General features: G+C 39.0%; 1 protein-coding gene across 4 annotated transcripts in view; it reads right to left on the reverse strand.

The window, feature by feature from the left end:
• Positions 1-23,317, reverse strand: part of LOC113044228 (dorsal-ventral patterning tolloid-like protein 1) — a 56,990-nt gene that overhangs the window by 19,664 nt on the left and 14,009 nt on the right. For all 4 annotated transcript variants that reach the window (XM_026204008.1, XM_026204006.1, XM_026204010.1 and 1 more), the window contains exons 3-13: positions 21,430-21,540; positions 18,274-18,354; positions 16,528-16,698; positions 16,325-16,442; positions 10,983-11,161; positions 10,343-10,448; positions 10,116-10,240; positions 6,010-6,125; positions 5,707-5,809; positions 5,475-5,591; positions 4,971-5,116 (exon numbers count right to left, since the gene is read on the reverse strand). In XM_026204008.1, the coding sequence (XP_026059793.1) occupies positions 4,971-5,116; positions 5,475-5,591; positions 5,707-5,809; positions 6,010-6,125; positions 10,116-10,240; positions 10,343-10,448; positions 10,983-11,161; positions 16,325-16,442; positions 16,528-16,698; positions 18,274-18,354; positions 21,430-21,540 (1,373 nt within the window). The remainder of the gene's footprint in view (positions 1-4,970; positions 5,117-5,474; positions 5,592-5,706; positions 5,810-6,009; positions 6,126-10,115; positions 10,241-10,342; positions 10,449-10,982; positions 11,162-16,324; positions 16,443-16,527; positions 16,699-18,273; positions 18,355-21,429; positions 21,541-23,317) is intronic.

Consider the following 23,317-nt stretch of genomic DNA (forward strand, 5'->3'; position numbering starts at 1 on the left):
TAGAGAAATCGAAAACCGAAACGACCGCGGAAATGGGAAACGAGACACGGGATGCAATTCGCTCTGTTATGGACAACATTCAACTCTTTTTCAAACTGAAGCCAGAACAAGAAGAGTGTTTAACAACAGGTTTACAGTGGAAGTACAATCATAGATTTGAGTTCGATGCATGATGTCTGTGCTTCGATGCGGCTGTACAGGCGCATAACATACGTCATAACTAAACGTATCTGACTGGCTTACGGGTAACCAATGATTTTAAACTTCAGACAAGCGCCCCCTAGCAAGAGAGAAAACATTTCTCTATTATGCGATTCCAGACTCTGTCTACGAAGCAAAGTGAAGTAGCAGAGTCTGGTATTACCAGGCTAGAAAAAATCCAAGTGAACATCAATCAGTACTCAATATTAATTTAAACTGTGTATTTAAACTGATTTAAATATGACTGCTGCTTATTTCAGAATGAAAGAATGAAAAGACAAGGGGCAAGTAGAAAAAGGAAAGAGGAAGGCTAAAGTGGAAACAGAAATTAATTGGAAATAAATACAAGTGCATCTCAATACAACCCTCTAGGCTACATTGTGAGTAAATCACTCGCATATGTGACTAAATCTTCAATCTGGCTATTAAATTTTGTAATATTAGCCAATGGCTAATACATTCTCAGATTTTACTCACCAGTGTGTGAGTTTGAGGCTAAGTATAAGTTTAGCACAAATATATGTTCAATCGCCGAACACTCTCTGAGGGCTTCAGAGTTTCACTCTCCGTCATCTGTGATATTTCTCAATTCATCTAAATCATCCAGCACACCTGTATTTGATGTACCGTAAACTCTAGAGTGAAGGTGCACAAATCACTGTTGCTTTCTCTCACACACACGCAGACAGAAAGAGAGTGAATTGACATGCTACATTTAAACAATAATCTTTGTTGTATTTTCCTGTCAAAATAACGGCGTTCCTATGGAAGTCTTCAGCTTTTAAAAAAAAAGCCGGTTTTCCGGTAGTGAAAATTAATGCGCAAAAATTAATCTTCCCTCTTTTGATATCAGCAAATCAGTTCGAGTGTTCAGGAAAAGGAAGCATGAAGTGCTCCAAAAAAGCTTCCTCACCGCTCTCGTTCTCCCCTCCCCTTGCCAGTTTCCATGCAAAGCCAGCTCAAGAATGCTTCGCCATCCCATGTCCTCTTTGCTACTTGGAGTCAGACGTGTGCCCGCACTCCGCCCCCGCTAAGGGACACTATGACTCCCATGCCGGGGCTGTCTGCTCCACCACGCTGCTCCACTGTGGGCACACCTGTAGTCCCCTTGACCCTGCTGGTTCTGTTCCTGGGAGCCTGGCTAGAGCTCCCCAGGCCTTCCCGCTGGCTCATCCGGATGCTCAGGCTCAGCTACGTGACTCATTTCGGCCGGCGTCCCCCCAGGTTTCGGGGTGTCCACGCGACGATGGTGGGCAAAGATGCCCCTGTCATGCGCGCGCAGGTCGCGACCCTGCTGGCAAAGGTCGTGATAGAGCCAGTTCCTCCTGCCGACATGAAGTCCAGCTTTTACAGCCCTTACTTCATAGTACCCAAGAAGACAGGTGGGTTATGGCCAATCCTGGACTTGCATGCCTTGAACCGAGCTCTACACAGACTCCCGTTCAAGATGCTAATGCATTTTCGAATGCATTCGTACGATGGATTGGTTTGCAGCGATCGACCTGAAAGACCGTTTCTTCGGTTTGCTTTCGAGGGGCAGGCATATCAGTACAAGGTTCTCTGATTTGGGTTGGCCCTATCTCCCTGCGTCTTTACGAAGGTCGTGGAGGGAGCCCTGGCTCCTTTCAGGGAACAAGGTGTTCATATCCTCAACCACCTCGACGAATGGCTGATCCTAGCTCACTCTCGAGAGCAGTTGTGCGAGCACAGGGATCTGGTGCTCAGACACCTCGCCTGACTGGGTCTTCAGGTCAACTGGGAAAAGAGCAAGCTCTCCTCTGTGCAGAGGATCTCTTTTCTCGGTATGGAAATAGACTCGGTCGCCATATTCGTGCAGCTTACAAACGAGCTTGCAGTCACTGCTGAATTGTCTGAATTGTCTTGAGATAATTCGAGGGCAAGAGAGCGGTTCCACTGAAACTGTTTCAGAGACTCCTGGGGCATTTGGCATCCGGGGCGGCAGTCATACCGCTCGGGCTACTCCATATGAGACCGCTTCAGCACTGGCTTCACGACCGAGTCCCGAGATGGGCATGGCAACAGGGCACGCTCCAGGTGACCATCACTCCGGCCTGCCGCCGATACTTCACCCCGTGGTTGGACCCCTTGCCATTCACATTCCGGGCAGGCTCAATCGTGCAGCCGACAAGCTCTCACAGCAGCAGTCTCGCCCCGGGGAATGGAGACTCCACCCCCAGTTGATTCAGCTGATTTGGGAACACTTCGGAGATGCTCAGGTAAACCTGTTTGCCTCTCCAGAAAATTCCCACAGCCAGTTGTTTTACTCCCTGACCGAGGGCACCCTCGGCACGGATACCCTGGCACACAGCTGGCCACTGGGCCTGCGCAAGTATGCGTTTCCCACAGTGAGCCTTCTTGCAAAGATGTTGTGCAAGATCAGGGAGGACGAGGAGCAGGTCCTCATGGTTACGCCTTTTTGGCCCGGCCAGACCTGGTTCCCCGAACTTGTACTCCTCGCGACAGCCCCTCCCTGGCCAATTCCTCTGAGGAAGGACCTTCTTTCTCAGAGATGGGGCACCCTCTGGCACCCATGTCCCGATCTGTGGAACCTACATGTGTGGGTTCTGGACGGGTCACGGAAGGTTTAGGTACCTTGCCACCACAGGTGGTAGCTACCATCACTTCAGCTAGAGCCATGTCCACCAGACATGCCTATGCTTTGAAGTGGAACCTCTTCGTCATTTGGTGTTCTACACGGCGTGAGGACCCCTGGAAATGTCAGATTGGGTCAGTACTTTCCTTTCTTCAGGAGGGGTTGGAACGAAGACTGTCTCCTTCCACCCTCAAGGTCTAGGTGGCCGCCATTTCAGCTCACCATGACCCTGCTGAAGGTAAGTCTCTTCGGAGGCACGATATGATCATCAGGTTCCTGAGAGGAGCAAGGATGCTCAATCCGCCTTGCCCTCAGCAAGTCCGCTCTTGGAACCTCGCAGTGGTTCTATCAGCACTGCAGAGAGCTCCCTTCATACCCTTGCTCTCAGTAGAGCTAAAGTTTTTGTCTTTGAAAACTGCACTCCTGACGGCTTTTGCTTCGGTGAAGAGGGTCGGGGACCTGCAGGCATTTTCAGTTGACGAATCTTGACGTTATCTTGAGACCCCGGCCTGCGTACGTGCCCAAAGTTTCCACCACTCCTTTTAGGGATCAGGTGGTGAACTTGCAAGCGATGCCCCTGGAGGAGGCAGACCCAGCCCTGGCGCTGCTCTGTCCAGTACGTGCGCTCCGCACCTACGTGGACAGAACTCGGTGCCTTAGGACCTCAGACCAGCTCTTTGTCTGTTACAGAGGCCAGCAGAAGGGAAAGGCTGTCTCCAAGCAGAGGTTATCCCACTGGATAGTGGATGCTATTGTCCTGGCTTATCAGGCTCAGACCTGCCATGCCCCCTAGGGGTGAGAGCTCACTCAACTAGGTACCTCCATGTGTCGTGATTCCCATTTTCTTGGTAATCCCACATGTGTATGTCCACAGAAAGTCTCTCCGCAACCTGCCTTCTGTTAGTCCTCCCACGGGCGGGCAGCCTGCTAGCATATGTCCAGCTGGAATATGCTACCCAGTGTATTCTATGTGAGCTATAGGCCCTCACTCGTGCTGGCCTCACGACAGGGTGCTATCACTCACATGGGTCGCTGGAAGACAGCCATGTGGCGTTTTGTAAGGGACCCCATTTGTAACATCGAACGTGACCTACTGAAAGGGAATGTCTTGGTTACGTCTTCAGGGAACGGAGACGTTATGTCCCCTTGCCACATCGCTGTTCCGCTGAACGTCCGGGTCACTGGCTCGGCTCCTCAGCGAAGACTTGAATGCGAGTTGCTCGCGTTGCTCGTTATATACCCCGCTATGTGGGGCGGAGCTCATGATGCAAATCCCACAGACCAATTTGTGTACCATTGGCTCGTTTTGTACCACTCAAAGGTGATTGGGGTCTCGGGCGAGATCCCATTCGTAACGTCTCCATTCCCTCCTTCAGGGAATGAGGGTTACATACGTAACCAAGACATTATTCTCCTTAGCCCAGGTAAAACATCTTTAACGTTGTCTGTGGTTCAGGAGTGGCTTAACAAGAGGAAAATGACAACTGTAGCCAAATTCCTTGACACGTCTGTATGCCTTGTCCCAAGCCTCAGTCTATTCCTTTGAGAGTTCACACAAATTCTTGAATCGATTTTGCTTGACAATCCTTAAAAAGGCTGTGGTTCTCTCAGTTGGTTGTGCACCTTTTTTTTCCACACTTTTTCTGTCCACTCAACTTTCTGTTAACATGCTTAGATACAGCACTCTGTGAACAGCCAGCTTCTCTGGCAATGAATGTTTTTAGCCTACCCTCCTTGTGAAGGGTGTTAATGATTGTCTTCTGGACAACTGTCAGATCAGCAGTCTTCCCCATGATTGTGTAGCCTAGTGAACCAAGCTTAGAGACCATTTTAAAGACTCAGGAAACCTTGCAGGTGTTTTGAGTTGATTAGCTGATTTGCATGTCACCATATTCTAATTTGTTGAGATGTGAAAAAAGTGAATTTTTTTGGGTTTTTGTTAAATGTGAGCCAAAATCATCACAATTAAAAGAATCAAAGAAATAAAAAAAAAATCAGTCTGTGTGCATTTATTTAATACACAAGTTTCACAATTTGAGTTGAATTAATGAAATAAATGAACTTTTCCACCACATTCTAATTTATTGAGATGCACATGTAAAGACAATACAGCCAAAAGAGAGGAGACAACCTCACCTCAAAGAGACAACCTCACCTCAAAGACCTGAAAGCTCAAGCCCACACTGTAGCCCTCGGACACTGTGATCCTCCACACACATTCCTTAGATGGACGGTAGTCATCTGGATAGTTTGGAGACTGAATCTGTCCAGAGTCCTTACTGATCTCCCCTCCACATATTGCTGCCAGACAAACAGCAATGAAAGAGAGAGAATTAGACTTTCACTCTTTCAACAGCAATATTTATGCTATTTCCAATGCATGTCTAAAAATCATATTATTTATTAAAATAACACTTTTTTTGTGTTTACACCCATCATAAATCAGAAAATGAAGAAGGAAGATTCTTCAAAAAAAAAAAAAAACAGGTGCTATGGGTACAAATTGTCCCTACATGCCTACACTTGTATTCTGAGTGTGATTCATAGGCCAATTGTTTTTTTCAAAATTTTTATGGACACAATCATTTTATCTTTTGTTATCTTTTGGGCATGATAAATGCAAGTTAAAATCTGATATTGAGACAACCTTAACACACACCTTCATAGACTGCTGCGAATCCCTTTCCGACCCAGTTACTGCTACTGCGGAATTCAATCCACATCCGACTGTCGGTAGAGACCAACACTTCTGGGATTTTATCACCACAGAAGCGACCTGCACAAATACACACACACAATAAATAATAGTGCCCTATAATCATGCATTGCATTGGTAATACATATTATTATATTCCATATTATTCCTGATGAGACCACCAGCATGTATGTACCCAGCAATGGCGCTTTTCTCCAATATCCGTCACGAACCTCAATGTAGTCATACCAGCACAGGCTGCTCTTGTAGAGGTCCATAGTGGTGAAGTTTAACACTATCTGAAATGGGCAGCAACACATGTAGCTGTCATTTACATCAAACTTCACACATTAGATCAGCATTTCTTTATCTAAAACTTCGTAGTCAAGTAAGTTACAGGAAGAAATGGATTAAAAAGTGTAGATACAGATGAATGTGGAACAGTTCAGTACAATGAACCTTTGTAAAGTTACACACTTAACACACAGAAGTGTCTTACCTTCTCCCCAGGTGTGACGGAGATCCTCCATACACAGTGTGTATATGATGGGTATCCATTAGGATATCCTGGAGATGAGAAATTCCCCACTGAGTCCTGCAGTGTTTCACCACATGCTGGATAGAGAATCCAAAGTTAGTCAACTCTTTAAAGATTCAGTGTATGATTCATTATACTGATTCAAACCGATAACTTGTGAATCTTTTGACTAATCCATTAAAAGTACCAACTTTTAATGGATCACTCATTCATGAATCGCACTACACTGGATGTGAAATATGTTTGTTTTTTCCAGCAGCCAGAAAGACAACACAATAGAAAGATGTTCACAACTCAGCTAAAAATTATTGTATCGTAGTGCTGTATAGTTAGCAGTGGCGGAGCGCCACCGCTAAATAGCAGTGCAGGAAACAGATACACACACACACACACAATGAAGTAACAAAGACCTATTGACTGTTCTAATGAGATCTCAGGAGCCAAACAGTGCAGGATAGGAAAGCAGATTCTCTGTTCAAGAGAAGCCAAATCATCTGCTAACATTTGCCAAATGTTCCTCCCAATTAGCGATGTAGCCATTGGCCAAACATTTGTCTTAGAGGCCTCTGTTTTTCATCACAGCTCATTGGGCAGTGATTGCATATGGAGGTGCTTTTGGATGTCAATTTCAAGGAAATATAAAGACATAGTCAAGTCACACAACAATCCGATGCAGAGTTGTGCAGCAGATAAGCTGTTATCTTTGGCTTGGGTGGAGACAGTCACCCCTATTTCAGACTAAACTGTGACACAACCTGTATGTAACAGCAGAGACAGGAACTTTGGACTTACAAAAGCAGCTTCCAAAACTTACATTGAAAATGATGTCATCATTACTTTATTATTATTTACATAATTTATAATGTCACCCTTCAATTAATTTTTATTTTTTACCCAAAACATAAAAGCAGATGTTGGGCATAATGTCCAAACTGCATTTTCCATACAAAGAATGTTTAAGGGATACTCCACCCCCAATGTGAAAATTTTGTCATTAATCTCTTACCTCCATTTCGTTCCAAACCCGTAAAAGCTTTGTTCATCTTCGGAACACAATTGAATATATTTTGGATGAAAACCAGGAGGCATGTGACTGTCCCATAGATTGCCAAGTAAGTTACACTGTCAAGGTCCAGAAAAGTATGAAAAGCATCGTCAGAATAGTCCATCTGCCATCAGTAATTCAACTGTTACGTTATGAAGCAACGAGAATACTTTTTGTACACGAATAAAACAAAAATAATGACTTTGTTCAACAATTTGTCTCTTCTATGTCTGTCCGCATCGCCATAGTGCAATTTTGGAGGCAGTGCATGCTCTTCTGTGTCAGCCGCGCCACAAGGATGAGCTGTTTTCTTTCCAATAACAGTAGAAATACAAGTAGAAAATGTATCCTTGTGACATGGTTCACACAGAAGAGTGTACACTGCCTGCGTCCGACTCAACATAGTTCAACTCATCCAACTCAGCTTTTACGTGTTTGGAAAGACATGTGGGTAAGAGATAAATGACTAAATTTAAATTTTGTGGTGGAGTATCCCTTTAATGGTGATTTACACATTCATAACCAAAAATGACCAAAAATGACTACTTTTAGTATCCTTTTGTCTTCATGTCTTTCTCTGATAATTTTTCCTCCACCTACACTGAAGGGAAAAAATAGACTTTTTTGTGCCTCACAAAAAATGTCTAGAGTCTGGAAAGGGTGGATACACTACTTTTGCAAACTGTCTAATAAAAGTGGGCTTTCAGTCTACAAATTTTGTCACAGACAGTGAATATTGTGAAAGAGAGAGAGAATTGTCTTTGTATGTGAAGTACGCCATGAGTCACGCATTTACACACACCCTCACTAGTAGTGCATAAATTCAAAACAATACAGCAATAAAATTACACATTTATATGCCACTCACGTGGAAACACACACGCATAGACAGAAGAGCGAGAGGGTCTTATCGTGCTCTTTGTCCCCTAAATGTCAGGGTGTCCCTCTTTTCTTTCCTGAGTGAAAAACACATCCATCCATCCACTGACCCACTTATCCTATGTAGGGTTGCAATTTAGTGTGTCCCATGCACCTACTCCAAATGTCTTTGGATTGTGAGAGAAACCAGAACACCAAGGGAAACCCTTGCCAACATGGAAAGAGCATGCAAACTACACACAGGAAGGTCTTCTAGCTTAGCTGGGATTTAAAACCCTATGGAGTCGATTAACACGTATACGCTGTGTACTTATAAAATAAAGATAACAAACAAGGTGTGCTGTCTGCAGCCTTTGTCTGCGCCGATCTTCATTTAGACAAGCGTCATTAAAACGAACTGTAACTCAGTGAATACTCAACGAAGAGACATGAAAGAGTTATCTATAGAAAGCCTGACATGTCTACTTTTAAACTAAACAAGTACCGCCGAAAACAATTATTCTGTGATAATCCATATGAAAACAACGCGATGTCCATTTTTCACGTCTCCCATCATTATCTTCTAATGTGACCACACCCCCGTGCTGAACGCTTTATTCTGATTCTAATGTTTCAAACTGAAGTGCGCGGCTTGAATACGCCCACACAACTGAAGACAATGCAGAAAGACTGTTCTTCAAGTTCTTTTATTTTACTGTTTGCTTCGCGATGAGAGGAATAAGACATAATTCACCCCAAAAAGATGTGATGTGGTTGAGGATTTGAGATTTGGATTTCCTCAGAAAAAAGGTTGAAGTGCTTTATTCAGCAGAGATCATAAACATGAGTAAGTCTCTTTTTATTTATTAATACTTGTACTAGTTTTCACATAAACTGTAAACATTTTACTAGTTAGACTTTTTCCAAAGACTTTTTCCAAACTATAATTCCTGACTTAATGTATAATCAAGGGAAGTATTATGAAGTTTCAATAACATTATACAATACTATACAAATCAAAAGCTTGATGTAAATAATATAAATGTAACAAATAAATGTAACTGCAACAAATGTAACAAACAATGCTGTTCTTTCAATTTATCCCCCCTAAAAAACCTGAAAAATATTCTCAGCTCTTTTCAAAATTAATAAAAATAATAATGAGAATGATAATAATAATAATAATAATAATAACAATAAATGTTTTTTGCAGAAAATAAGATTGTTAAAAGGATTTCTAAAGGATTGTGTGACTGGAGTAATAATGCAAAAAAATTCAGTCTGAAAGTCAGCTTTGATTGTTCCTAATAAACTGTTTAACTGCATTTCCAAGTGGATATTAAATTATATTGTGGGATAATTAAATATATTCTAAATAAACTACAAACATAAAATTATAGAGATTTATTTTGTCCTCACATTCTTTATTGTAACTCCTCCCTCTCAGTGACACACAGCTGACTGAAAGGCTCATTGTGCAGCTCATTATGCAGGCCTTTGTCTTCTCAGGTGTAAATCACAATGATATTCATGGTAGTTGACGCCTACTCGCATATGACTTTTACCAACAAAAAGTGCCTAAGAAAATTTAAATCAATATATTGTTCTCTGTAAGTGAAGTAAACAAGATGATTTTCACATAATTTAGAAAGAAAAATTCTAGGCTACAAGCTCCAGTTCTCAAAATTCCTGGGAACCATTGTTTTCTGTATAAGTTTTATGGCCTTATTCAAGTGACTTAACATTTTTAGTTTTTCACTAACCACGCATAACATTTTTTTTTTCCCAAAAACACAATCATGTACATACATGCTGCACACATATTATTATAGCCCAGTATGTGCTGATTACAGTGAGATTAGACTTTAGCCATTTAGATGTCAGGGCATGACAAAACTTCTTCAGGCCGCAAAAATACCCTTAGACTCCAGAGGGTTAAACCAGGGATCTTCTTGCAGTAAGGTGACAGTGCCACTGTAAGAATCTCATGTGCATCATAAAACTGAGAAAAACAAATGATCTCATGCAGCTGACTCTATATTGGCTAGAAACAATTATCTGCACATAAAGTGAGGTCATCTTCCTGCAGTTAACACCCTCAGTTTCCTTCATTTAAATGTTCACTCTTTCTCTCTTACACACTCACACACAACTGTTTTCCTACCTGGACATCTGTATAGCTTCTTGGCTTGGGAAATATCTCCTTTGCTGAGTCTAGTTCTCTGACCGATAGCAGGCCTGACACCATTCTCATCACGAGAGGGAAGAATCGTGTCCAAAAACATTCCTCTACAGAAGAGAAAGAAAAAAAGGAGAACATATATATTTGTATAGAAAGTTCTGAATTAAATGAATGGGTGTGAAATTCCTAGTGTGTGACAGAAGTCTTACCTGGAGAAAGTGTTTCTGGCATAATGCATGATGCTGTCAAAATCATACGGCTCACCAAGAGAGTTGACATCCCCTGGTTCCATCTTAATGAAGTTATACTCCTGACCTAAGTGTGCACAGATACATTCATATCAAAACAGATAGGCTAGCTTTACAAATCCACTATTTAAAATTTATTTATGAACAGGTGTGACTCTCAATTTTGCCCTGTTCATACAACAGCAGCTCATATTTTGTCTGCATGAAGAAACAACTGAAGTCAAGTCTTTTCTATTCTTGTGATAGCCATAAATAATGCCCGGGTGATGATTTCAATAACACAGAAAATTCTTAATATAACTGATACAATTTTAGTTAAACACTAGTTAAAAGTTCAAATATTGTCACCAAAAATAAGAATTAAAAATGATGAGTGAATATTAAAAATATCTCCAACTTTATCATTTCCGTCTATCTTAAGTCATGAAAATTTAGAGAAATCATTTTGCTTATTGGTTATCAATGTTGTTTATTAAAAATGTTTGTTAAAATGCTGTATTTATGAACCAAGTCCATATTCGGTATCTGTGTGAATGCAGTCATATTGAACCAGCAGTTACCTGGTAGGGTGCAAAGACTTGAGTCATGGGTCGTGCAGTACCTGGTTGGATGTTGTCCCGAATGATGGTCACATGATCGTCACGGTCAGGTCGTGTGTGCTCGTGCCAAAAGCCAATTACGTGTCCAAGTTCATGAACGACAATGCCAAACTTGTCACAGTTCTTCCCAATGGAAATTGCCTGGGGACCATTGCCACGACGACCGACATAAGAGCAACACCTTGACAAAAAAAAAATAAAACATTAAAAGTCTGTAATTATTTAAATATCAGCATCTTGTTGGCTCACCCTACTCTTGAATAACTCAGATTCTGATTATGTCACAGATGTGTCAATGTTTGTAATAAGGGGGGTGAAGGGAGGTGAGCTAAACTAATGCTTAGTTGTTTGGGGTAATGTAGTTTAATGTAGGGTGAACAGGGGATAGTGTGAAATGATGAGAGCTGATTAACACTAATTAGGGTGACTTGGGGTTAGCTTTCAGATTCTTGCTGTGTTGTTTCCTTGACGACAAATAAGCACACAGTGTTCACCTCTGAGTGGCAGTGCAATGAAACACAGGAGAGACAAAGAGGAAAAAGAAAGAAACAGGTGGGTCTCAAAATAAGTGCCAAAAAAAGTATAAAGCAGTGGTTTTGCTTAAAAACCCAGATTTTAAGTTGAGCTTCTAGTGGCAACTTCCATTTAAAAAATGTTTATTTTCTTTCCCTTGCTGTCCATGACCCTCAGAACAGACCTGCGACCCATTTGTAGGTTTCATGACTCATCAGTTAAGAACCATTTGTCTAAATTATTGATGCAGTATTGTGAAAAGTATAATTACAATATATGCATAATCAATTGTGCTGGCAAAGTGCTATTCAAGCTGCTCTGTATTGTGTGTGTGTGTTGCATTAAGCAGGTGAGAATATTTGGCACATTAAGGTGAAATTTTCACTAGCTGGTGTTTGTACAAGCCCGCAAATCCTATTATTATTAACAAAAATATTGCCAGTAGCCTCACAAATCTGCTGACTCTAAAGTTTGTGCCCTGTCAGCTATGTTTCCATATGCAGATCAGTTACTGTATTTGATGTGCTGGTCATTTTGATTCTCTCTATTGTTTTTCTGAATAATAATAGCATGTTGGCACTTACGCTGTATTGAATGAGCTGTTCAATCGAAGAACAGTTTAGCGTTTCAGTGTGCAGTGTTTATGGATTTTGTGATTTGAGAGATTTACATTGGCCCAAAGGTCCTGTTCCCAACTGATATTGAGATTTTTATGATGTATTTACAAGCAGTCAGTGCTTAAGGTGTGGGGAGGGTAGGGCCTTGGTGAAATCCGAACACAATCTTAATACAAGGTGGAAACATGGCCAAAGTAAGGTCAACCCTGTAAAGTCAGTGTTCGAGGAATCCAGATAGAATCTCATTAGTCTACCATTAAGCATGTCTCATACACTCAAACACACCCACAAAATAAAGCAGTAGGGGTGTAAATCAGATGGTTCATCACGACACAATACGATATTCATTCTCATACTCAGCGATACGATATTTGCAAATATGTCAAAAATAGTCTATGATACAATTATAATTCGATTCAATACAGGAGTACAGTATTTCGATCAATATATTGATATAATGATATTATACATTTATTTTAAACAGCTACCTACAAATTTAACTCACAAATGCAACGAAAATATATAACATTAACATTGATCTGATGAAATTGTTGCATCCTGTACCTCATTTGGGACATTCACAACAAAAAAATAGGTCTACACTTTCTTTTTTAAATAAATAAAATAAACAATTGGAAAAACAATTCTGGCTGCTACTATGTGCTCAGTGTTAAAAATATTTTCTACAGATAACCAAATTACTGGCAATAGCAGAAAATAAATACAATACAACAAAAGACTAGTTTAATAAACAGTGCTTTTCAGGTTTTTCAGCTCAGTCTAAAATACATGTTCAGGTATGCTTCCGAAATGTAATGATCAAATGTAAAATAAAGGCATTCATTACATATAGATTAATATTTTTTTTTATTACAAAAGTTATTTACTCAGGAGCAGTGAGCACTAGTATTTTTCTTTGACAGCATTAGATTTTTTTATTAGATTATACTTTTCACAATACTGCATCAATAATTTAGACAAATGTCTTGATTTTTTTAAGAACTAAGCACATATTTAATATAGGTTACTGATACACATGCCTTTTCTTTCTCAATTGTTTATGTTAAGACATATGCTTAACATACTGTTTACTAGGATATTCGCCAAAACGCGCATTTTGATGAAATTTTGTCTGTATTTATTCATCCATGCATAAAAAAGTGCTCAATATAGTATTTGCGCTGTGTAGACGTCGCTGTCTGTCTACGTGCGCGCAATTAATTAAGATGTGTGTGCATTACACTTCTCACAGAATGCTCGACTGTTCCGCAAACAATCCCGAGCGTCTTTTATGCTCACCTTGTACCTTCGGCGAGTCCTGATACATGAGTTTGAGCGAGAATACACACATTGGCGATAATGCATAGGTGGACATTATATGAAAATGTGGATAGTGTCAAAACAACGGTGCCTATGTATATAACAGATATCCGTATTTTACGCGTGGGATCGAGGCATCATATCGTCAGACATCATATCAATGTCTCAATCCATATCAATGAATTGTTACACCCCTACAAAGCAGTAATCTCGATTCCACTCACTCACTATTTATAACTTGGATTAGAACACCTTAATCCCTAATTTCATAGACAATGATAGTGTGCAGTAAACACACATGAACACAGAGGGCCCTATTTTAACAATTTAAACGCGTGTTTACGTGGAAGTGTTTTCATTATTATTTTTTGATTAATCACTTTGATTAATAATTCATTTTGACAGCACTAATGTTTATTGTATAAAGACAACCATACAAGGGTAATTGTTACTAAACCTGCCCTGGGTACTCCAATTTTCTTGTCCATTGCCCTCACAGATTCCTGCAGCTAAGCTTGGATGTACATTTACATTAAAGGTTACTGATGACATGCCTCTGAAGTTTGACTTTTTGCACCATTACAATACTAGTCATCATATCTCTAGTTCTTTAATGTATTTGCATTGAACTAAAGTGCGTTCATTTTCAGTGGGCATATATGCGGCTGAAACAGGTAGCCTTGTGCATCCCAAATTTTTCAACATGAACATTTTAATATAACATTATAGTCATTATGGCCTTTAGAATTTTTTTTTTTTTTTTTTTTTTTTGAGGAGGTGGGGCAGTGCACAATAGGCCCATGTGGCACGGCGTAAGCTATTGTTCTTAATGGCATTTCTTTCCTTACATTACTTTTACTTTTATACTTTAAGTTTTGAAATCAGTACTTTTAAACTTTCACTTGAGTAAAAAGCTTGAGTCGATACTTCAACTTATACAAAAGTCTTTTTAAACCCTAGTATCTGTACTTCTACTTGAGTAATGAATGTCAATACTTTTGACACCAGTGCGTCATTAACAGTTCTGTCTAATACTGATAGAAGTCTGTCTAATAATTAGATAGAATGGTTAAACAAAGGAATTAATGTATACAAAAAGTATTATAACAATTGCTTTTATATGAGTAATAGAAAGGCAAACATTATAATACTTTCTCGTTTGCCATGAGCATTAAGCAAATACACATTTATATCATTTAAACAAATCTTCGAATGACTAATGAACATTTAATTTGACAAACCTTGCAAACTTAATCCAGCTGTAAGATCTTGTGAAGTGTGAATTTTTATCCAGCATGATCACGTGTTCTCTGTGTGATGGCCGGCCCGTGTGAATTTAATGCGTTATTAAAACTCGTGATTTCAAATTATGCTGTGCTTAAATCATAAAAATCATATTTAATCATCCTAAATAATGTGCCCACTGTCATATTTATGTCATTTTCTCTGTGTGCTGTATGTAAATCTAAAGTATAAGTATGTAAATTTACACATTTATTTTTTAATCCATTGGTCAAATGACTTAAAATTTCTTAAATATTAATAAAAATATATATATATCGGCTATTAGCTTTTCCAACATCATCTGTCAAAAAAACTAAATCGGTCGACCACTAATTTGTATAATAAAATTTATAAATTCAGTTGAGTTGAAGTGAAATTAATTGAATACTAGTGACATATATCCTTATACTTAAAATGCTAAAGAATTAGACATCAAGCCTGTCAACACTTTCTCATAATACAAACATACACACATGGGCCCAATCTATGTCCCAAATGCTTAAAAAGCACACAGAGTCGAGTAGAAGGTTAACACTCATTGCTCGTGTTGGTCTGTCAGCAGGTTTATATCTGAATGACGTCTGCTGATTATAACAGATATGACCACACTGAGATGGATAAGATTATGTAATGCTCTCGCTACCTCTCTCCCTTCCACTCTAATCTAGCCTTGTCCTTCTGTCAATGGTCATTCGGCCTATTACTCTGTAATCTGTCTGGATCTGCCTCATTATTTCACCTCACCTTCCATCAGCATCATTACCACAGAGATATTTAACATCCTCCGTTTCCTTTTCATTGCAGTTTCCATAACATTCATAGACTGATAACACTTCTATTAGTGGTTAAAAACCTTCTTATCAGGCGTTGTGTCATATTAAACAAAGTCATATGTGATCAAATAATCAATTAAAAGCCAAGTTTTCAGATACAAACAATCGCCAACAATGTTTATCTAGACTTATGCGGTTTCCGTCTTCCCTTCTCCCTCTCTCTCTTCCTTGTTAACACACTGTTAGGATTCCATTCCTAAGAACAATGGGCGGTTTGCTCACCGTGGTAACAGGGAAGGAAGGAAAGCCAGGCAGACTGTAGTCATCTCAGTCGACTCGGTCGCAAACACACACATACCTTTGTTTTAAACACACTTTACAGGATACACTCAGGAGGGCTGAGTATCTGAGTGTGTTCCTTAATGACCAAAGCATTTCATTCAACCTTTCTTACATCCAGTACATGCAAACTACTAATACAGCCCAGAAGTAAAGAATCAAAGTGGAACTGGTAGCCAACCTTGAAGTGTTTCATGCATTTTAAATGAAACATGCAGCGAATAATCATTCACAATAAGATTTATAATATGCATTTAGAAAATAGACTTCATTTCAGTGATTCCATTTTCAAATATCATAAATGTGAACTGATAAACCAAATGTAGATAGTGGTTTCAAGAAGATACTAAGTTAAATTACTTGGGATGTAAACACCAACATTAAGCACCATTACTGAGTAGCTTGGTGTCAGAAGCAAAAGTGTTGTGATGGATATATCAATGTGTGCATTACTTTTTAAAAATGTTATATAATTATAGAGAACACACAAACACAAACCCGCAGGGTCTATAGGTGAAGACAATGTAGCTCTCCTCATCAGTTTTCTCGATGAATGTCACACATGTCTGTTTCTCCCAGTGTCTCATTGCTTGCTTTAACATGGCCCTCTGACTTCCTTAAAAACATATACAGAAATCATTTTGTAAATCACACTCATTCATATACTGATATTGAACACACAGACACTCAGGTCCACTTACCAGTGAAGTTGCCTCCTATGACATAAGGGATGACGCCTCCAGGCCAGATCTTCTCAGCTCGGGATGTGGCAGCACGTGGCACTCGAGACTTCACACCTCTGCCACTGTTTACACTCTTCCCTTCAGCTTTGGAGCTCGACCCATCTTTACTGGCGTTCACTGGCCACGACTCTACACCATAGACAGAGCCTTTTTTGAGAGTTTATTCTCTAAAGGTTAAACATACATGTGCACAAGCTCTTACTGCAATGAAATTCATCCTGCCAACACATGACAGAACTATTGTTATGATTACAGTGCAATAAAAATCACCAACTGTGATATTTATTTATTAGGTATTTACAGACACAGGGTCTGTATTCCTCAAACTGCATCAGAATACATGGATGCAAACACCATATAAATCTGCATTCATTAAAAAACATAACCTTTTCCCAAATATTAGCAGAATAAATCTTACATTTGTGCAAATGATAGTGAATCTCGTTGAGGCATTTCATAATTACTGATGTTTAATTATAATGAAATCAGTTATACAAAAGATGCAAATTAGCGTTGGGCGATATGGTCATTTTTCAAATCGTCATATCGTCAGCCCGTGAGATCGACGATACACGATATTATCGTGCTTGGGTGGAGCAAGAGAGTGACTCTGGTGTTTTAAACCACACAGGTGCGCGACAGAGAGAGCCTATGGAATCACCAATAATCGAAAAAATATACTTTCAGACATACTGATAAACTAACGTTAAATATAAAAATACTGTATTTAAAACAGCTAACGTTAGTTCATAAATAGTCGGACGCAACTGTCATATCACGCATCGTGTGACTAATCTGCCACATCTGCGCACGGAAGTTATCAGTCAAAATGTTCTGTAAAGACAGTCAACGGTGAAAATCAATAGTAGATTTCATTTAAAGTCCAGCAGTTTAACACTAATCTTGTATTGTAAAATATTGTACATGAAAACGTTAAATATAAAATATTCAAAAGTTATATATCTGCCGACGATATACGTCTGTTTGTGAATGGAGACTTCTTCAGCGGCTACAGGCGCTAATCCTCTTTTGCGCGTGTGTGTGTGAAACGCAGTGCTGAAGTGAAATATCTGGGCAGTTTGAGAGTCGAATTATAATAGGCCGCCTAATAATTTTTTTTTTGATAATTATTATTATTATTATGATTTAATACATTTAATAGGAGAATGAGCCTGATATCGTCTTGACTATCGACAGAGACATCTGCTATTGTCGATATCTCTGACTATTATCGATACATGATTCTATCATCTATCGGCACAACCCTAATGCAAAGAATTTTACACTCGTTCACAATAAATACATTTGCTGCTAGGACTTTCTTGGAGAAATATTATAAATAATTGCTCTCAGAGCTGTTAGAAATTGTACTTGTATTGAATTTTTATTGTAGGTCAAATTTAAGAAAGGGATGGGGTTTGATGTTTTCGGAGAAGTCCTACATTCATCACCAGAAAAAAAAGCGTGTTGTTTCACCAAATAATGAGTTATGAGTTGCTAAAAAATACATAAAAAGAAACACACACCTGGATAAATCATTCACAATACTTTAAATTATTAATTTATCAAGATGAATTGATAAAATAGATAGGGTGAATAATGCTAATTTTAATGCTATTTCTAAATGCTGACGAAGGGGAACTAATGGTGCTGTGGGGCAAATAAGAAAAAAATAGGAGAAACAATCCAGTGTTTTGAACTTACCAAAACCTAACCTTCGTATTCTGTCCAGCAACAGATATAACGAACCTCTCTTCTTACTGGGATTATGCTCTCCTAGACCACCTGAGAGAAACAAAACATATAAGAGAGTTCTTTTGAGAATGCTGTGAAAGTGATATTTTAATTTTATGAGAACATTGTGTAAGTGTTTTTATTACGCTTTGGGTAAACTTTCCTTAAAGGGACAGTTCACACAAAAACAAAAATTTTACCATTAACTACTCACCATCATGTTGGTCCAAACCCAAAGACCTTTGTTCATCTTCAGAACACAAATGAAAAATGTTTTGATTAAATCTGAGAGCTCTCGGACCCTGCATAGACAGCAACATAACTGAAATGTTCCCAGACCCAGAAATGTAAAATAAAATCTTTATTTTTTATTTCTCTGTGCACAAAATTAATTCTCATAGCTTTGTAAAATCGTGGTTGAACCACTGATGTCACATGGACTATTTTACCGATGTCCTTGATACATTTCTAGGCCTGGGAACATTTCAGTTACATTGCTGTCTATGCAGGGTCAGAGAACTGTCATATGTCATTAAAAATATTTACATTTTTGTTCCAAAGATGAACAAAGGTCTTATGAGTTTGAAACGACATGAGGGCGAGTAATTAATGACAGAATTTCCATTTCATTTTCATTTTTGAGGGAACTATCCCTTTAAATCAAGTTTAACTGGTGCCATTATACAGTTACATTAACACACAGCCCAGAAACTTCCATCACCAGCCATTCTCACACCCATTTTATCTGTCCTGACCTCTCCTCATTCCCCCAGTCACCAGCCTCATCTCCCTCATTCAACATCTCACCTACTCCTGTCTTTCACTCCCAGGGTTCTTACTGAACAGCTCTATTCACACATGTCAGTTCCTCTGCTATCTTCCTTTTGCATTTTCTGTGTCTCTCTTTCTCTGGAATTTCTCTGATGGGGACAGGAAAGTGAGGAACAAACAATACTCTGAATCCAAGACACAGGAAAAGTCTGAGCTTTGGGATTAATGTGCACACAAACATCTCATGCACATAACACTGGCAGATATACAAGTGTGTTTCTCCATGACAGCATCTTGATGAATCTGGAAATATCCAAGAAAGACTTGTCCTGACTGGTTTAAACACACATCAGTTCTCCTGCTATTCCTGGTCCTGATGCAGTTTGCCCTTCTGCCCCAGTGGCACATCCTGTAACAACCCCAGTCAGAACGGAAACAGAACGACTTTTTGGCCTCACTTCCATCTTTGTGCTGCAAAAGACTCAGACGATGATGAAGGTGATGTTGCTGACAATGCCGCTACCCAGCAGGGTAAAGTTCTCTTAGTTGGCTGCTGTCTGTGAGTAGTCATTACTCATACCAGTGATTGTATCCTGTTTTAGACGCATAGTTTACCTTAACAATGTGCCACTGGGAAGGTCACACACACGCACATTTGGACTTTGGTCAGTTTAGATATCAGCAAGGAAGGATTTTGTTAACAATGTTTATTCTAACTCACAAATAAACAAACATTTGCACACACACATACGCTTCTGCACTTTTCTCATTGCATAAGAAGTAAAAGACAAAGACTTTGCAATGCAAACACACACACACACACACACAGTTGTTTGCAGTGGAGCTGAGACAGGAACATTAATCAAGTCTAATCACCTGAAGCTATAAACTCCCAATATCCCCACACATTCTTCAACTTCAGTCGGACTTTAATAGGTTTAAATCATCCACACCCCATAACACAATCATGGGCATTCATTCCATCCTTTTGACAACTCAGCATCTCAGACTGATCAAGACATTATCTTAAATACAAATCCACAGAGACTACTGTATATGTGTGTGTTTTTGTGTTTCACCCTGCAGTCGAAACTGATTAGAGGCCAGCGCTACAGCAGAGCATTTAACGCCTAGAGGAAGGTCTGACTTCAAACATGACATCGGGACAGAAAAAAGCACATGGCCAGCTTCAAGGACTGAGTGAAACAGAAGCTGAAACCTTGAACTTTACTGTAGAAAGAGTCATTGTTGTTGTTCTGCACCAGAAACAACCCTCAACCCTCAGCAGCTGCTGACTGCAGCTTTAACCTCATCTGCTGCACATCTGCTACTGAACTCAGCTGAAAAAACATGTGCATTAAAACCTCAAACTAAACTGAGGACCTTTCATTTTTTAAATCCAGATTAAGTGACAGATTTATAATGTCTAAAGTGTGATGTAGTGATCTAGACAGAAAAAATACTAGCTCAAATGACTAGAGATAACATTAAACATTTAGCAGCCAAATTACTTTTTAGATGCCGAAATACAAAACAAAGCTGACTGTTAAATACCAATGCTCTATAAATATGTTCGCAAAATTCTGTTGAGAATATTTAAAAAGCATATAGATGCAGTGGTGCAGTGGGAGAACTTGGAAAATGCTAACTTTAGCCTGATAGCACTGAAAGCGAACGTCCCACCCTCCCTGCAATCGCCGTCCAAAGCAATGCCTCCTGAAAGCATAAACGTGAAGATCGCAAACAGATGAGACAACCAGAGACAACATTACTGCAATACAGCATTTGTCATTTACCGGTGAGAAAGCTTTATAGTACACTACAGTTAGTAAACGTACTACAATACCAGGAAGGAAGGTCAGATTGATGATGTTTGTCTGCCATTCTTACTCTGTCTGCATAGTGTACGTGAACACGCTGATGACGATATGTTGACAGGCAGGTAGGAAACACTCAGAACGAGCGTTTTGATTGGACAAACATTTCTTGGTCCTATGCCTTCAACAGAATATATAAATACATATATATACATTTAAACCACTTAACTTAAAGATTGCTATCTGGATGTGAAGCAAGTCTTTCAACCAGCATAACAAAACAAATTTCTGAAGACAACCTATGGCACCCTTAAGTCTCAGTCAGCTGTTAAACCAATAGCCGCTCATACGATTTACTGATGAAGTAAGTCTGATTTAAACTACTAAATCATAAGTGAGTTTGAGGCACAAATGTTTGTGAGTTTCACAAATCCTAAAAAACACCACTTCATTAGAGTCATTTATTCGCAAATCAGCCAATTTTCAATGATTGTTGACCACTGCAGTCTGGAGTGCTGTGATATCTGATGTGCCTTACCCGACGTGTGACCCTGTCTCCCATGTGACTGCTGTGAAAGCTCTATTGTTCCATCGATCTGAAACATTTTCAAGTCCTCTTCATCCAAGGCAATATCTCCCCAAAATACAGCTGGAAAAAGAAACAGAGAAGGATATTATTAGAGGACACAAACACACACTCTTTGGTAGCACCATAGATTGATGGTTTATGTGCTGGCTGACACATCTGAAACTCAGATCAGCGTGGCCTGAGCTATTGACTGATGCTAATTTAAGGTTTGCTGCATATGCAATCAATTGACAAGTTAACATGAGAGGAAACATCTTAGGTTGTCAACTTTGCTCTCGCACCCTCAAATGCTGATAAAAAATTAATAAGCGGATGTCAGGGAACATGTATATGCATCATGTTGTAATCTTACCATCCCTGTTCACTTAATGTCTATATCGCACTTGTCCCAACATTCCTGATGTTCAGCTATAGTCATGACATCATACATCCTTAAATTATCCTTTCACCAAGGAGGTCTTAGATATGGCCAGCTGGCCATGAAAACGGAGATAATATTGGGAACTACATCATTTGTGTGTGCTGGTAGTTTTGGCAGGGAGTTCACTCCTCAACCTTGATATAAAACAATAAGCAATTAAGCTATCTTGATTGTTCCATATCGGAATAAACTCTGCCCTTGTGCATGCATGTGTGTGTGAGTGCGTATATGCGTATGTACACGTAACTGCAGCTTTAGGAAACTACTATTGTTTCTAATGCATTGTTTGTGTGTATGCGCATGTGTGTTTACAAGCATCCTTCGCTTCCCAATAACTCCTCAGACAATGTTCGCTTTACTCATGGTCGTGATCTTTATCAGTGGGACTCTCCGTTACAATCTAAAACAAAATAAGCATTCAAAATTTCACTTTCCCATCACAAAAAAAAAATATGTTTTAATTAATTTAAAATGTATAATTTTTATATTCATATTGCTTTAATTACAATATATATATATTTTTTTTTTACACTGTAAGAATATGCTAGCAACATTTCAGGTTTTATGGTTTTAACTTATATTCACATTTAAATACATTTAATACAATTTAAATTGCATTAACTGATATAATGTATAGCAACCTATTAAAGTACTGGAATCTGTTTTCTACCTTTGTAACACACTGATAACCACCAAAAGCAGGTGGTGATGAGAAAGTCACATGAAGAACCCAAAGCTGATCACAAGCAATTTTTAAATATTAACATATAGAGAAGATGCACATTGTTATTCACACAAAAACTAAACACCATCATGTAACACACGATACTGAAATAATGCAATAAATATGAATTAAACAACATTAAATGTACAACCCTAATGTAAAATGACATGTAATGTCCAAAACAGTTTTTATAATTTTTAGTAGGGGAACGTACCATCAACCATTTAACAGGTTTTTACAGTTTTTACAGTATAGATTATAATTTAGAATATATATGTTTAATATTTTCAGATTTTAAATACATTTTGAATAATATGATTTACTGTAAATTCTTCACATATTTAAATGCAGTCCTATTTCATCAAATGCTATGTTTTACTTACAAAGAAAATGTGCAAGAATTGCTGGAAAATATACAGTTGTCATAATTATACAGGAAATTCCAAGAAAAGCATATTTATATTTTGAGTTTGAATCTTCACTGTCTCATTGTGTGGTCATATTGTTTCTTCCACACTACCTAAAACGGCTTGAGATTATATATCAGTGTTAAATATGCAGTCTTGCCCACAGACTACTATGCATATTTCAGTTTCTGCTAAATAATTTTATACTAAATAGCTGACATGAGGTCTTAACAGCCTTGACAGTCAGACAAGACTTTAAAATACAGTATGTGTCTAGATGAACAA

The sequence above is a fragment of the Carassius auratus genome, chromosome 26, assembly GCF_003368295.1.
Source record: "Carassius auratus strain Wakin chromosome 26, ASM336829v1, whole genome shotgun sequence".
Classification (NCBI taxonomy): domain Eukaryota; kingdom Metazoa; phylum Chordata; class Actinopteri; order Cypriniformes; family Cyprinidae; genus Carassius; species Carassius auratus.